The following is a 16,975-nucleotide window of genomic DNA, read 5'->3' as shown; positions in this document are numbered from 1 at the left end:
TTGACTTGGAGTTCATTGTTTTTATTATATCTTGTTAATAGCAAAATAAGTTATCTCAACTGTGACTTTCTAGAGCAAATTCAGTGTTTAGTATTTAATGCATTACTCCTTAGTACCCGGTTATGCACTGCACCTTTTGTATATTGGGCCTTCCATTTAGCATTAAAAAAAAGTGGATAATTTGAAACTTGGAACTAAATGTGCCAAAACTGTCAAGAAATTTTGAGCCAGGCAAAGGGACTTTGTTACAGGAATGAAATAGGAAATGATGTGCAAATAAATAAATGAATGAAATAATACAGAAAGGAAATGATCTCTTCTAGAAAGTACCAAGGAGGCCAATTATCAGATAGTGAGCATGCTATCTAGTCTGAAAGTAATGGATTTTTCATTTATTAATTTAGAAGAGTTGTATTTTGATGAAATACATTAATGATACAGATGTGTATATGTAAATTGAGTTAATTAAAATGGTATATTTTTACATTTAGGCTAGAAAGGCTAGCCTCTGTATTACATAGCTAACTGCAGGTTTGAATTCCTTAAGATTTGTAACTTGATTTTGGAAAGATAAGTCTCATTGGTATTTTAGGGGATGAAGTAGTATTAGTTTATGAATAAAATAGTCCCATTTTATTAGAATTCTTCTTCCCTAAAAAAATGTAAAACTTTCAAGTGGTTACTAGAAGATTTCTGGGTTTCGTGAGGTTAAATCATTTTGCAATTTTGATGGACTTCATAGAAACCTGGTGCAAGAACCTTTAAAAGTAACGTTCTGGTCATGGGCAGCTGCTGAGCAGTCCCTGTTCACTGACTTCTCAGGGAGCAAAAGCTTGATTTTATTGTAGTCTCTTGACCAGATTCCTGTTGCTCTGATAAGTGTGTAAATGGGTGTTGTTAACTAAGAGGAATGATGCTCTTGGTCTCACAGTGAGTAACCTGAGCTGCTGTTTCTGACCTTGCCAGTATACTTAAAAGGAAATTTTCTCAATTATTTTCTCTGAATTTATTGTTTTCTTCTTTATAGATGATCATGGGAACAGCAATAGTAGTCATGTAAAAATCTTTTTACCGAAAAAGCTGCTTGAATGTCTGCCGAAATGTTCAAGTTTACCCAAAGAGAGGCACCGTTGGAACACTAATGAGGTAGATAAATTTCTATTTTTAGGGGTATAATTTCTTGAAGGGCAAACTTTTTAGGTCATTTTGCATAGTACTACTTTATATTAGCTTTAAATTGGAAATATTGAACTAGGAAATTGTAAACAAGAATACTTAATCCGATTTGGCAGAAACCAATATGTTTCTTGAACTATCTCTGATCTGCTTGGCCTGCTTTGAAAACTATAAACTGTGCACGCTGATTGACTTACTAAGGTAGCATGAGTTCCTGTATCTGTGCTTTCCTGCATTTTGGCGTCTTGCATTTGGTGGTTAACTCCCCCTGCATCTCTACTAAACACCCGTGCTTATGTTGTCATGAGTTAGTCAGGGTACAGCCCAGTGCCCACGGCACATGCAGTGCCTTCACGATGTGAAGTTTCTGTAGAGTTGAGACTGGCAGACTTCCTACTAGCAAAACAGCTCTTAGTCCTCTGATGAAAGTTTGCATGGAGGTTAACTGGTTTACCGTAATGACAGGATTTTTATTTAGAGTGAAGACTGTTTAGTAGACTGTATACATATTTGGCATCCAATTAGAAAGAAGTTTGATGAATTAGAATGAATAAAAGTCTATCTTCTTAGGTGATGTTTCTTTTTTTTTTTTTTTTTTGGTAAATCTTAAGCTGGGAGACAGTACTGGGGGTGGATTGCTTTGTCATCTTTCTTAGTTTGGAACCTGGTGATGCCAACTTAGCATGGGGATGAGAATTGGGTATGTGTCCAGAACTTGGGGAATTATATTATTTTAATTCAAATGGTGGGGGTTACTGGTTTTGTAGAGTTGGTTATAATCAATTTGTGTTGCTGGCTCAACATTGACTTCCAAGTTTAGTTAAATAGGGCACCTTGGGCATGCAGTTTGTTAAAAGACACAAGAAGAAAACAGTACTGCCTGTTCCCCCTTATTTTTTAAAGATTATTTTGCTCTAGCTTGCTTTAGAATGCTTTTGTTTTGAGTTGTAAGAGGTTATATGAATGAAAGTTTCTTTACTTATTCCAGTTTACAGAGTTAAATACTCACTAGAAATTCATAGCTTTGGTACCTTATCGCAACTGATTTTAAATTTCATTTAAGGTATGTATATTTTGATTATTTGCATAAATTATATTTTCTCTTCAGACGGAATACTTTTTGCTTTGATAAACATTAGCCAGTTTAGAGACATATTGTTTCATATGGTCATTTATTAACTATTCAAACATTTAAGACATGAAAACAAAGTAGATATGCTGGAAATTAGTCTTAATTATAGATTGTTATTCTATCAGCAAAATAGTATAATTTAGGAGCCATTCAGTAGGTCACAACTAGGTCATGAATTATTTAAAAATTTAATATGCTTCTTTGGATCCCTGAAACATGGATTTGATATCATATTGTTATATATTAGCTTCAGTTTATAAATGTATCAAAACACATATAGGTATATAACTTTTCAATTTTATATTTTATATGAAGTTGGCAATTTATTTTAATTATGATTTGAAATTATATTAGAAACCAGCTATTGCTTAATTAAAATCAGTGGTCTTAAGAATCTTATAAAGCCGGAGGTAACAGTGTTAGAAATTTAGTTGGTAGATTATTTAGATCATTGATTTCAAAAGTTTTTTGGAACTTTGGAGCACAGTCCTTCAATTGAGTTCATATGTTTATTTATCTCTAGATGATTTACGTTTTACTTTAATATTTTAGATACATTATAAAACACCCAATAAAGAATATTTATAGAGGATAAGATTAAAAGGAAAATAAGTTCTGTGTTTTGTACCAGGACCCCAGTACATATAACTCCCTGGAAACTGCTGGTTTAGGACACGTGTTGCTAAAGTCCAAGTCCAAAGAGAGGAGCTGCATCCCTGTCTGTGACGCGTGAAATGAAAAGCTGGGGTCTGAGAGATGTGGGTTGTTGTGTGCAAGCCTCAGTACTGCTGGGGCAGGGGCAAGGAGGGGGTCCTGAGGGCAGGTACAGGCTGCAGAGGGCGACTCGGCTGGCAGTGGCCTCCCCTGGTAATCTGGTGCTCACTCTGTGATTTGTCCTCAGCACTGAGAAACTGGTATGGGAGAGCTGAGCTGAAAGGCTCGCCTCTATTTCTGTGTAGAAGACTTTGGCTTTTTTCCTTGTTCGTTTTGGCTTTAGGAAAAATAGGGGAATCTTAGAGTGACAACAGAAGACTTGGATTAGGAGTTGTTAATTCTGTAGAGTGTTATGCGGTAAATGGGAACCTGTTACTAAAAAACCTTAAAAAATTTATTTAAAAATTTTTTCGATTACAGTTGACATTCAGTATTATATTAGTTTCAGGTGCACAACATAGTGATTAGACATTTATGTTCCTTACGAAGTGATACCCCTGATAAGTCTAGGGCCCACCTGGCACCATACATAGTTGTTATAATATTATTGACTTTATTCCTCATGCTATACTTTACATCCCATGACTATTTGTAACTGCCAATTTGTACTTCTTAATCCCTTCCCTTTTCACCCAGTCCCCCAGACCCCTTGTATTCATTTTTTTTTAAAACTGCTGTGGATAATAGGAACAAGATTGTCAGTATTCCAGTCAGAGCACTTACTTCTTTGCTCTAGCTGGACATTGTCATATTCCCGCATCCTTTAGCCTGCCACTAAAACCTGAAGGAAATGAACTTCAGTGCACATGTCTCTCACTTGGTGGTCCTACAGAAGGCAGAGTCCCTTTAGTCAGAGCTGCCTAGGAAATCCTTTGAATCCCTCCTGGAGTAAAGTGTGGTCATACTGCCATTACCAAGGGCTATGTCCCTCGAGTTGGAGTAGATTGCTGTGTTTTGGTGGAGGGTCACTTGAAGTGGTCGGCTTATGTTTAGATCAATGTTGTACAAAATTACATTTCTTTAGGTCCACTCATCGGGACCAGGCACTGTCACAGCAGAGGCGTGTGGGAACCATGGCCAATTTGTGTTTCCATCTCACTCTCTGCACAGCATGTTTGCCATGTGGACTGGTGGTCTGAGTTGACAGGATGAGATGTCAACTGTCATCTTTCTTGTCTCCTGTGCTCTCCCCCTTCTCTACAGGGAGTGTGCAGTTGAATTCCTGGGTTTGTATGTAATATGACTCATCTGTAGAAATTTGGAGAAATTCCTTTCAGACCTGTGTTGTAATATTTGTGATTATTTGAGAAAGCCCAACATTTATGCTGTGTATTACTTGAAAGGGGGAGAGTGAGATTGTGCCCATTCAAATGCTGCTATTTATGAAGCATCTGTTCTTAGCTAGTGGCTGGTAGTACTGGATATAATTATTTCTACGCCTTATAACAATATTACGAGATGCTTAATATTTCCTTTGATAGATGAGGGAGTGTTGGTAAAAAGTGTTTTAAATAATTTGGTTAAGATAGCACACTTGATAGGGCCTTCTTGGTCTGACCTTAATTTCGATGTTGCTTTTAATTCTTAAGAACATTCATTCAGCTGTGTGTTGTCTAGGCTTTTAATCAAAGACCCATACTCTTAACGATGGTTAGTGTACTCGGCAAAACTATTCTGTGACTTAATTTCGGATGAAAAGAGTTAATAGAGGATTCGTATTGTGGGTTCATATGCCAATATTAGAGGATAAGAGAGATTTTAGGGCCTAGTTAAGTTACTTTTAGCCTTTCTAACTCATTGGACTAGGTAAAATGTCCTTCTCTTCTTGAGTGCTATTTGCAATTGCAAAATAAATGTTGTATCTAAAAACAAATCAATTTTAGATTACGCTTTCTCTCCTACACCCCCCCTTCCCCCAGGTTCTGAAGACGATAAAGGAAATGAGGCTGATGACAACAATAATTATGGCAGCTAACATTTATAGCACATCTGTTGTATGCTAGGCACTAGGGGGATCCTTGACACGAATAATCTCATGTACTCCTTGAATTAATCCTATGAGGTAGGTTATGTGATTATCCTCGTATAAGAGGTGAGGAATTTGGGTGGTAGACTTGGGAGTCCAAGACCATAGCCTGATTTTGGAGCCCATGCACTCTCCAGTTCTGTCCCAAAGAATAACTTCAAATGGACTTTCCCAAGACCTTGCAGCTGTGATCATTTATTTTATAGAATTGTTTGGCTTCTTTATTTATTTGCATTTTAAAGTATTATACACAACCTGTATTTTTGCATGAAGATTTTTTTTTTAAGTGACAAACACTCGTTTCTTATGGAAATAGTTTTAATTCTTAATAATGAATATTAATCTGTGGGCTCTGGATAATGAAGAAAATACATTACAGGTAGAAATTTGTACCCCTGAGTAACTGGAGGGCTAGGCTTGATTTTTCTATCCAGGGCAGGAGAGAAAGAATGTATTAAACACAGAGCACATTTATCAAAGAACCAACTCTTATTTTATAATCAGTTTGGTATTCACATCTTCATTAGGTGAACTATTGTAAGGTTTCTGCATTTTAAGTTAATATTTTTAAGGCCCAGGGCCAGAAATAATTATGCTAATGCAACTTTCTGATTGCACAAATGACTACTTCATAATTACACATATTAGTACTCTATGTATGTTGTCAGGACTGAAATTTCTTTTGTTTAGTCATTAATTAGCTGTTTGACTTGAAATAGCACTTCTGTGTTCCATAGTTGCCAGGTCTGTTCTTCCAGAGGCAGCTTACTGGTGGAGCGCCACAGACCTTGTGTAATGAAGTGTGCTCCTTAAATCTGTTCAGATCATTTTTGTGTGTACTATTTTAAACTGTTAGTGACCTCTCTTTTGCTTGTTTATCCTCTAGTACAAAGTTTCTTTAGAGTAAGCAAACAGTAGAATTCCAGTTTGTCCTGATCTTTTTTATTTTAAAGATACTCTTTTACTTTTAAATTATTTTTTATTTTTTATTTTTATATAGATCTTTATTGATTTCAGAGAGAGGAAGGGAAAGGGAGAGAGAGAGACAGAAACATCAACGATGAGAGTCATTGGTTGGCCGCCTCCTGCACGCCCCTGTCTGGGGACTGAGCCCGCAACCCGGGCATGTGCCCTGACCAGGAATCAAACCTCAGTCTCCTGGATCCTAGGTCAATCTCAGTTGCTGAGCCACGCCTGGAGAGGCTATTATTATTTTTTAATCCTCACCAAGGACATGTTGAGAGAGAGAGAGAGAGAGAGAAAGATCAATTGGTTGCCTTCTGTACGTGCTCCAACTGGGGATCGTACCCACGAGCTAGGTATGTACCCTAATTGGGAATTGAACAGGGATGTAATTTTTTAAATGATTAATTTTGCTAGTGTATTTATATATTTTGGAAATACAGATCCACATTTTGGGGGGATCATTTAACTCTTTTCAAACTTCCCAAATGTGAACTAAATTGAAAACACATAATACTCTGATTAAAAAGGTGAGTGAGCTATTTCGGCCCTGATGACTCAGAAAGTAGTTAACCCTGAGGTAGAGCTTTGTTTTGTTTTAGCGTTTGGCAGTGCCGACTGTTTGAATAGTCCCACGTTTTCTCTGAGTCTAGACAGTGCTTTTCTGGTTAAATTGCAAGTAGGAAAATTAAGAGCAACACCATTTGATTTTTGAATATAGTATGTGGTACCAAATTTTAATTTCAACCGTGATAATTTTGTAGCCCTTGGGTTAACTACAATTCCTGTTTAACTTAGTACAGTATGAAGTGGGATAATGGATCCCAGAATTCAGGTGAGCACATGCCTGTTTATCAGCCTATATCAATCCAGCATGGTAGTGGCAGAGGTAAATTAGGATGTATTGAAATGTGGGGGCAGAATGTCCTTCCACATTAATGAGGCTGATAGGCAAGGGGAGGGGGATCAGTACAGGTGAGTTTGGCTCTTATGACCTGTAGGGAAGCAAATCTTACCTGCAGAAAGTAGAGTAATGTTCATGAAATTGGAATCAGATGCTGAAGAACTTTTTCTTTAAAGGAAGAAGATTCCTGTGGACCCACCTCTGTTTTGACCTGACTCTTTTGATTATATTACTACTTCAAAATGTAGCATTTAGAAGACTACTTGGTCCATAGTCATGTCCAATAAATATTTGCTGAATGGATGAAATATGTAAAAATACAAAAACTCAGTATAAATTCTTGGAGTTCTGTAAATATAAAACTCAAGTAGGTATGTACATTACATGAAAAGAAATCACAAAACTAATAAAATTTATATGAACAACATTAATAGATACGGTGCATGATGATTTGCCAAAACTAAATTGTGTCGTGCAACATAAATACAATACCAACTGTTCTCAGGCAGGTTCTTTTGAATTTGGCACGTGGCACTGTCATGTGCCCTGCAGTTATCCTACCCCTCTCCCCCACTGAACTGTTCAGAAACCATTTGTGCTCAGCAAGCATTTCTGTAAGTCTGCTGTTAGGCCTTGGCACAAATATATCATTTAGCCTTAAGTTCACTTCTGGTTCTTGTCATTAGTCCAAGAACAACTTCAATGACCCTACTGGGTACCCAGGAAATTGTAATCACAAATTAAACTTGGTCATTGACTTTGTGTTAGAATACATTTGTTATAGGTTTTACTTTTTCAGATTATAAATGAAATTAAGATGTGAAATTCAAACTTTCTTAGTGAACCAAAGGGTTGCTGTTATCTTGGAAAAGATACAGAACTGGTAGTCAGAAACGGGGGTAGTCTTGGCTCTGCCACCAGTCCCCTTAGTGTTAGGTAAGAAACCTGCCTAGCCTCTTTTGAGTCCTTCAAGATTTGCCATTAGCCTAGTTCTACAGGTTTGGCTTTCAGAGTTGTTTGGGGGCAGGTAGGCTTTTGTCTGCCTTGGGAGTTTATTTATTTTTATGTTTAAAGTGTATAATCCGGTGGTCTTAAGTATATACACAAAGTTGTGCAACCATCACCACCATCTAATTCCACAACATTCTTATCACCTAGCACCTAGGGTTGTTTTTGTCCCTTTGACTTGGAGTTGGGACCCTCAGAGGGCAGGCAGCCTCTTTTCAGGGGCTCCAGGTTCTTTGGTATCTTCTCTAAGTTTCTATACCTGTCTAGCACTGGAGTTGAAATTTGAAGAGTATCCTTTTGCCCAGGTCTTGACGCAGTGCTGTTTCCTGAGATTGTTTATTAAAAATGTTAAAGGGCAAATGAGGATCCAGTTTGGGCCCAGCTTTTCTAAGTTGGATGAAGAGGGCTTGAGGAGAGTCTTCAGTTGCCTTAAGACTGTATTCTGTGCAGACTCTATCAATGGGCTATATAGAGATAAAGTATCCCACTCTCTTCAGTGATGGTGGGAGACTTGGTGGTGATGACTTTCTCTAGGGAGAAGCTGAGCCCTGAAAGGTCAGCTGAGCCCTAGCCAGTTTGGCTCAGTGGTTAGAGTGTCAGCCCACGGGCTGAAGGGTCCTGGGTTCGATTCCAGCCAAGGGCATGGACTTCGGTTGCAGACTCGATCCCTGGCCCTGGTTGGGGCCCTTTGAGAGGCAACCAATTGATGTGTCTCTCACACTGATGTTTCCCTCTTCCTCCCCCCCCCCCACCCCCCCCCGTACTCTCTCTGAAAAGTAATGGAAAAAATATCCTCGGGTAAGGATTGAAAAAAAAAAGGTCACCTGAGACTGATGGGAAGAATACATAGGAATAAGGCTGGGCAATCTTTTTTTAAAAAAATATGTCTTTTTTGATTTCAGAGAGAGGGAGAGAGAGAGAAACATCAGTGATGAGAGTCATTGATCGGCTGCCTTCTGCATGCCCCCTGCTGGGAAAGAGCCCGAAACCTGGGCATGTGCCCTGACCGGGAATTGAACTGCAGTCTCCTGGATCCTAGATCCATGCTCAACCGCTGAGCCACAGCAGCCAGGCTGGCATTCTTTAGCTTCGTGGTTTTCAAGCTGAGCTGGCATTGAAATCACCTAGATGGCTTGTTAAAACACAGGTCGCTGGGCTCCACCCGCAGAGTTTCTGCTCCAGTAGGTCTGTGGTGAAGCCTGTGAATGTGCATTTCTACCATGTTCCAGTGAAACCACCTCAGTAAAGAATCACTGCCTCTGCCCAGCCAGTGTGGCTTGGTGGATGAGCGTCCACCCATGAACCAGGAGATCACTGTTAGATTCCCCTTCAGGGCACATGCCTGGGTTTCAGGCTCAATTCCCAGTAGGGGGCGTGCAGGAGGCAGCCGATCAATGATTCTGTCTTTCATCATTGATGATTCTATCTCTCTCCCCCTTCCTCTCTCTGAAATCAATAAAACACGTATTAAAAAAAACAGAAAAAGAAGAATCACAGCCTCCTAGGAATGTTCCGACTACACTTGACTGTAGTCTCTGCTGTGCTACCACTGTACAGTCAGGTAGATTTTGGTGTACTGTGGCTGCATGGGGTACAGTTGAGCTTTCTAGAAACTTTTTCTTATGCCTCATGTACCTAGAAGTCAGGGAATGCAGTGTTATTTTTTTGGTATTTATCTAAAGTATTTGTTAATGTCTTGCTATCTAGGAAGCCCTTTTTAAGTATGGTGGCAGTGGTAGGGGTATGTGGAATCATATTCCAGTTTTTGTGATTTTTTTTTTTTTTTTAAGAGGTAATATGAAGGATAGCCTCCACCAGCCTTTCTTTTCCACCTCCATTTGGCCCAAATAACTGAAAACAGAACCCTAACTGAAAACAGAACAGGTTTAACTGAAAGCTAAACCTCCTACCCACCTACCTACCTGTCTACCCACCTTCCAGTCCTTTTAATACTACCTACCAAGTGTTTCTAATGATAAATTCTGTTAGCTTTGTAATTATGAAGTTCTGTTGAAAATTAAAAATAAGTTCCTAAAATATAACCTGAGTTTTCTGGTTTTAATGCTTTTAGAAAGCTGGAAAACGATGAAAACACAAAAGCAAAAAGTGAAATCCTTTCTAGGCAGTCGAGAAAGCCCAGCTGGTAGGCTGGGGTGACCGAGATGAGAGATACGTGTGACAGGCTTGTTTTTTATTGTGTGTAGTGTTAAGAGTTCATGTATACCTTGGTAACAGTCCTGTATCAGATTTGTCTTTTGCAGTTATTTTCTCCCAGTCTGTGGCTTGTCTTACTCTTTTGATACTGTCAGGGCAGACCTTTTTAATTGTAATGAAGTCATAATGAATGCCTTTGGTGTTGTAACACTTACCCAAGGTCATCTAGCTTCTCTCCTATGTTATCTTCTAGGAGTTTGATAGTTGTGCATTTTACATTTAGATCTGTGATTTAGTTTGAGTTGAGTTTTGTGAAGGATGTAAGGTCTGTGTCTGGATTCACTTTTTCCCATGTGGCTGTCCAGTTGTTCAGCACCATTTGTTGAAGAGACTTTGTTCCATTGTGTTGCCTTCGATCCTTTGTCAAAGATCAGTTGACTGTAATTATGTGGGTCTATTTTTGGGCTATTTGTTCCACTGGTTTATTTTTCTGTTCTTTCACCAGTGCCTCACTGTCTTGGTTACTGGAGGCTTGTAGTAGGTCTTGAAGTCAGGTAGTGTCAGTCCTCTGACTTTGTTCTTATTTAATATTGACTTGGCTATTCTGGGTCTTTTACCTCTTCATGTAAACTTAGAACAGGTTTATTGATACCCACAAAATAACTTGCTGGGATTTTGAGTGGGATTGTGTTGAATCTATAGATCAAGTTGAGCAGAATGACATCTTCACAATATTGAGTCTTCCTATTTAGGAACATAGAATATCTCTCGATTTATTTAGTTCTTTGATTTTCTTCATCAGAGTTTCGTAGTTTTCCTCATATAGATTGTGTACATATTTTGTTAGATTTATATCTGTTTCATTTTGGGGGGGGCACTAATGTAAATAGTATTGTGTTTTAAAGTTCAAATTCCACTTGTTCATTACTGGTATATAGGAAAGCAATAGACTTTGGTATATTAACCATGTATAATTGCTTATTATTTCCAGGAGTTTTTCAGAAGGCTAAGTCATTTGAAAAAAGAGAGACTGTGGTTGTGTATGTGGCTCATATCTGAAGTAGTTCCCTCTTAAAGAGGTCAGTGTGGGTAGCACTGCAGGGAAGGGGGAACGCCCTAACACAGAAGGTTAAGGACACGGTGTCCTTGTGGGGGACAGGAGCTATTCAGAGAAGCTGGCCAAGACAGAGGCTATGCCTTTGGAAGCTGGGGTTCTTATTCAGGAAGGGCTGCAAAAGGTGGTTTTTCAGGAGAAGGGGAAAAACACTTAACTATATTTACCTTTTTAAAAATTAAGAAAGATTTGAAAGAAAAGGAAGATGTCATTCACTTCCCATTTCTGAGAAAGGATACATTAAAATAGCTTGAAATTAAGCAGGATCTTTAAAATTGAGGTCAGAGTATAGTCATTTCCCATTTTTTCTGACATGTCTTTAAACTCTGTAGCAACAGTCTCTGCTTTCCTGGACTCAGAAGACAGTTGTTAATGTGTATGTTAAATTTTTATTTTATATTTGTACTGTTGAACAAAATTTAGACTTCCTAACTCTAATTGTCTTATTTAAGAATCATTTTTGTTAAATGCTTTAATTATTATTAATCAAAATTTTTATATTTAAGCATTTTCCAGTAATTTTTAACAATCCATTCGTCAAGCAATTCAGAGCACCTGCTGTGTGATGATTATGTATTTTTTATTTCATAAATGAGGATAGTGAGACCTAAGTGTTTGGGAATTAGCATTTATCATCATCTAATACACTGTGTGATTCATTTCTTTTTATTGTGTATTATCTGGTTGCCCCTGCTGGAGTGTAAGGTCTAGGTGGACAGGAATCTTTATCTGCTCTGTTTACTGATGGATCCCCAGAGCTTGAACAGTTCCTGGCACATAGCGGGTGTTCAGTGACTGTCACTGAATGAATGAATGCATGAAAAACGGAGCAACAGATATCCTTTAGATCCACTCCTCCAGTGTACTGCTAATACTGTGTCTCTGAATTAGACAGCCTGGCTGACTAGTTGTCATTGGTAGCTCCAAAAAATCTGTGGGAGCCACCCCTGACGGAACTTGTGATGTGGAAGAGGGGCAAAATGTGTGCTTCTGGCATGAATGCAGGCTCCCAAAACCATGGAAGGAGGGACTGAGCAAGCACACTCAGTTCTTTATCTAAAGCCAGCAACCTCATAAGTTATCCCTGTCTAAGGTGGCAGTAGGGGGGAGGCAGGAAGCCAGGAGTGTCCTCTGGGGAGAAGCCCTTGCCGTGAGGAAACATGAATCCACACAGTACAGCACAGATAGAAAGATGGCCAGATCACTCCAAAGCCTACCATCAGAAAGAATCAGCTGACTTTTGGGTAGATGTGTCTTCAGACATTTTTCTGTGCCAATGAGGTCATATATTTTATTTATTTGTTAACTCAGAATAGGTTTACTGTACATGTAGTTTTGTAACCTGGCTTTTCTCTTAATGTCCTGTATGCACCTTAGGCCTTTTTTGGACAGTGATCCATAGTATCATGTTAGCTTTTTAATTTTTTTAAAGAATAGTTCATTGATTTTTCTAGAGAGAAGAAGAGAGAGAAACATCAATTTGAGGGTACAACTTTAATTGCTGCCTCCTGCACGCCCCGCTATCAGGGACCAAGCCAGCAACCCAGGCATGTACCCTTGATCGGGAATCGAGCAGGCAGCCTCCTGGTGCACCAGACAATACCCAACCAACTGAGCCACACTGCCAGGGCAGTAGTATCATGTTTATTGACTGCATATAGTATTCCATTGAATTTCATGTCATCATTTGTGCATTTAGCAGTATTTTTGAGGGCCTAATATGTGCCAAGCACTGGTTGAGAATAATGAGGGTACCAGACAGATAGGTTCTTGTTCTCATGGAGCTTATAGTTTAGAAGGAAAGAGATTGCTAAGAAGAAAATGGAACAGGATCCTGAACTGTGAGTGCTTTAGGTGGGTTGGTTAAGGAAGGCCTTTCTTAGGAAGTGATGTTTGAACTGAGATCCAAATAATAAAAGAGGGCTAGCCACTTGAGGACCTGGGAGAACATTTTAGGTAGAGGGGATAGTAAGTGCAAAGGCTCTGAGGCAGGAATATATTTGGTTTGAGGAACAATAAATAAGACATTGTGGCTGGAACAGAGTGAACATCTGGAAGATGAGCTAGGCAAGGTAGGCGGGGACTAGATCTTGAAGTTCCTTGCGAGAAGAAAGACTTGGGATTTTATTTTAAGAGTAATAGGAAGTCACTGAAGGGTGAGCTATCAGAACTGAGATGATGGAAGCACATGTAACATCCATATTAGGATGTGGATACCTTGGGGCAGGGGCCCACTGTTCTTCCTGTCATAGAGGGAATAGTCTGAGGTCCCTGAGAAGTCGAGTACAATGAGGATGGAGAAGTCATCATTGGATTGGGCACCTGGAGGCTCTTAGTAGCCCTGATGAGTGGTTTCTGCAGAGTGTGAGATGAAAAAGTCACAGTAATGTCTATATTGCTGAGGTTTGTTACCTATATTCACAATTAAAAAAAATACTACCTCTTTGGTCAATGTGGCTCAGTTGGTTGAGCATTTTGCCATGCACTGACAGGTCGCTAGTTTGATTCCTGGTCAGGGCACATGCCCAGGTTGTGGGCTTGATCTTTGGTAGGGGGCATGCAGGAGGCAGCCGATGGAGGTTTCCTCCCCCGCCTCCCCCTCCCCCTCCCCCTTCCCTCCCCCTCCCCCCTCCCCCTTCCCTCCCCCTCCCCCCTCCCCTTCCCTCCCCTTCCCCCTCCCCTCCTCTTCCCTCCCCCTTCCTTCCTCTCTCTCTAAAAAAATCAATTAAAAAAATACTACATGTCAGTTGGTTAAAGAAATAAGGATGTAGTTCTTTTCTCATCCAAGTTTATGTGCTGTAATCCTTCTTCTTCCCCATCATCACTGTCACCACTGCTCGCCCATGCACTGCAGAAGCCTCCTATGTAACCTCCTTGCCTCTACTCTGGACCTCCCCTAGGTCGTTATCCCCACAGCAGCCAGTTATCTTTTAAAATAGTAAAATGTGAATCAAATCATGTTTTTCCTCAGCTTTTCACTCCTTAATTGCTTTCCACTGTTGTCTGGATCTAAATTTAAACCCATTAACATGGCCATCAGGTCCCACCTCAGCCCTGCCCCACCCATTTCTCTGGCTTCATTCCTACTCTAAGGAGCTCCAGCTGTGCTGTCCCCCCAAGTCTTTTTTTTTTTTTTTTTTTTTTTTAAGCATATCTTTATTGATTTCAGAGAGAGGAAAGGAAGGGGGAGAGAGAGAGAGAGAAACATCAATGTTGAGAGAATCATTGATCGGCTGCCTAGCCTGCAACCTGGGCATGTGCCCTGACTGGTAATCGAACCCCGATCTCCTGGACCCTAGGTCAGTGCTCAACCGCTGAGCCATGCCCGGCCGGCCCCCAAGTCTTCACTTGTGCTTTGTTGTCCCCGGCATAGGACCGTGAAACGTGCTGTTTCCATCCTGTTACACATGATACTTTATTGCTCCATGACTGTATCACCATGAATTTAGTGGCTTTAAAGACGGTACATTTACTCTCTCACAGTTTTGTGGGTTTGGTTTCCAGTACCCTGAGCTGGGCTCTCTGCTTTAAGGTCTCCCCAGGCTGTGGCCAGGGCATCTGTTGGCCAGGGCTGGGGTCTCATCTGATCGCTTGATTGTGGAAGTACCCTCTTTCTGGTTGATGGGGTTGTTGGAAGCATTCCTGGTGAGCTGTTGGACTGTGGGCCTCAGTTTCTCACTGGTTATCAGCTGAAGATGGCTGTTAGCTCCTGGTTACTTGTGCCTTCCCACCATGGCTACTTGGCTCAAAGCCAGCAAGGGACAGGGCATCCGAGCAAGAAGGATGCTCCAGCCTCATGTGATGCAGTCATTCGGAACCACTATTGTCCCATCACTTGGCTCTGTAATGATTGTTTAGAATCAACTGACAAGTCCTTTACACGCGAGGGGTTTACACTGGATCTCTCGTCCTCCCCTCCCCTCCACTGCACCCATCTATACTTGTACTTGTCCTTGAAAGAAGAAACAGAATTTCCACAGGCCTCTACAGAGAAATGCCTCAGGCAGATTGCCCTGTGGCCATGCAGGAGCTCAGTTCGTCTCTTAAAAACATGAAGTCAAAGATGGTGATCAGGAGTTTCCCAAGTGGTAGGTTGAAACAAGGGGAGAAAACAACTTTCTGAGATTTCTTCTATTTCCTCCTTTTCTTTCTTGTGTTTATTCATGTCCTTTACAAAATTCCTACCATGTGCCAAGTGCTGGGGTTAGAAATAGGATGAACAAGGCAGTTTGGAGTTGTATGTTAATACAGGTTGATGCAGACCAGGTCCGTCATTCTCAGGGCCAGGGGCTCTCCCACGGGGCTGCTGCTGACCTTTTACAGGGTATTTAGAAAAAAGTGGGGGAACTTTTTGGGTGTCATAGTGAGTGTGTGCGTGGGGGTGGGGGTTGCTGTTCTGTACAAAATGGTAAAAATGCCCTCTCTGAGAAGCTTGGAGAACCAGCCCCTGCTTCAGTCTTGTGCTCTTTATGTTGGTGATTCTCACCCCGGCCACATATTAGAATCAGCTTTTTTAACATCTTGGGGCTTGGGCCCACCCCTGATCAATTAAATTGAGGTCTCTGAGGTGGGGCCCAGGCTTAGAATTTTAGAAAGCTCCCTAGGAGATTCTGAAGTGCAGCTAGGATTTAGAATCACCACCTTCAATTTACTGTTGACTGCTTTCAGAAGTCTGCATTGCAGTTAAACAAATTGTGGTTAAAAGTAAGCATGAGGCAATCTGTAGGGGAGTGTTTGTAATAGGCAAGTGGGCCTTATTAAATGTACAATTATATTATTAGAACACAGGTTGTTGGAACCAGCTGACACTTCTGAATTTGGATTAAATCTCTTAAGCCATGGGTGACACTCAGGCTGGTATCTGTAGGACAGAGGTTGCCCATTTCTTTTCTCCTTGTAGCCTTCTTTTCCCTTTTTCCTTCTGAATATTTCTGCTCAATGTGATGAAGCCCCTGTTGGTAATGATAGTTTTCCTCCTTTCCCTGGCTCACCGCCATCAATTAGCTGCTCTCCTCTGTCCATACCTTAAGGTTCTTTGATGTCTATCCCATTTCCCACCAACCCCAAGCACTGGGACAGTGAGCATTCCTGATGAAGTGGTCATACAGTTCAGAAAAATGATATTTTGCAAGATGATTAGTTTCTGAAAAACTTCAGGTATTAGAAAACTTTACATTGTTGGCGTAGTCAGGGAAAATCTGGGAAAATGTTCAAGAGGTTAGCTCAGGCCCCATGTAGGGAGTTCTCTGAGTAGGTACTGGTTACTAATGGTCTCTTACAAGTTTTCTATTGAGGATAGTCTTCTTAGTTTGTAATATTTTCATAAAAAGTTCACTGAAATGGTACACAGTGCAAAATATTAAAGAGCAATGAGAAGTGAACAAAATATAGCTACATGCAGTAGTCTGGAGGAGGCTCTCAGGATACAGTGTTTGATTCTCTTTCTCTTTTTTTTAAATTCTCACCTGAAGATATTTTTTCCATTGCTTATTCAGAGATAGTGGAAGGGGCGGGGGTGGGGGGGAGAAAAAGAGAGAGAGAGAGAGAAACATTGATGTGAGAGAGACACGTTGATTGGTTGCCTCCCACACTCGCCTGGACTAGGGCTGGGGATGAGCCTGCAAACCAGGTATGTGCCCTTGGCCAGAACCGGACCTGGGACCTTTCATTCCACGGCCTGACATTCTAACCACTGAGCCAAAACCAGCCAGGGCTGATTCTCTTTTTGTAAAGTTTGAAAAGAGTCTGTGCTAGGCTGTCCTTTAGGGAAACAGAAGTAGCTCA

At 40.5% G+C, this 16,975-nt stretch overlaps 1 protein-coding gene across 1 annotated transcript in view; it reads left to right on the top strand.

Annotated features, from left to right (window-relative positions):
- Positions 1-16,975, top strand: part of CAMTA1 (calmodulin binding transcription activator 1) — a 689,419-nt gene that overhangs the window by 31,689 nt on the left and 640,755 nt on the right. The window contains exon 3 of the mRNA XM_087820144.1: positions 1,028-1,146. Within this exon, the coding sequence (XP_087676270.1) occupies positions 1,028-1,146 (119 nt within the window). The remainder of the gene's footprint in view (positions 1-1,027; positions 1,147-16,975) is intronic.

Source organism: Miniopterus natalensis, chromosome 9, assembly GCF_054644295.1.
Source record: "Miniopterus natalensis isolate mMinNat1 chromosome 9, mMinNat1.hap1, whole genome shotgun sequence".
NCBI classification, from domain to species: Eukaryota; Metazoa; Chordata; class Mammalia; order Chiroptera; family Miniopteridae; genus Miniopterus; species Miniopterus natalensis.
Note: the sequence above shows the minus strand (reverse complement) of the source record. Positions and strands in the feature narration are given on the sequence as shown.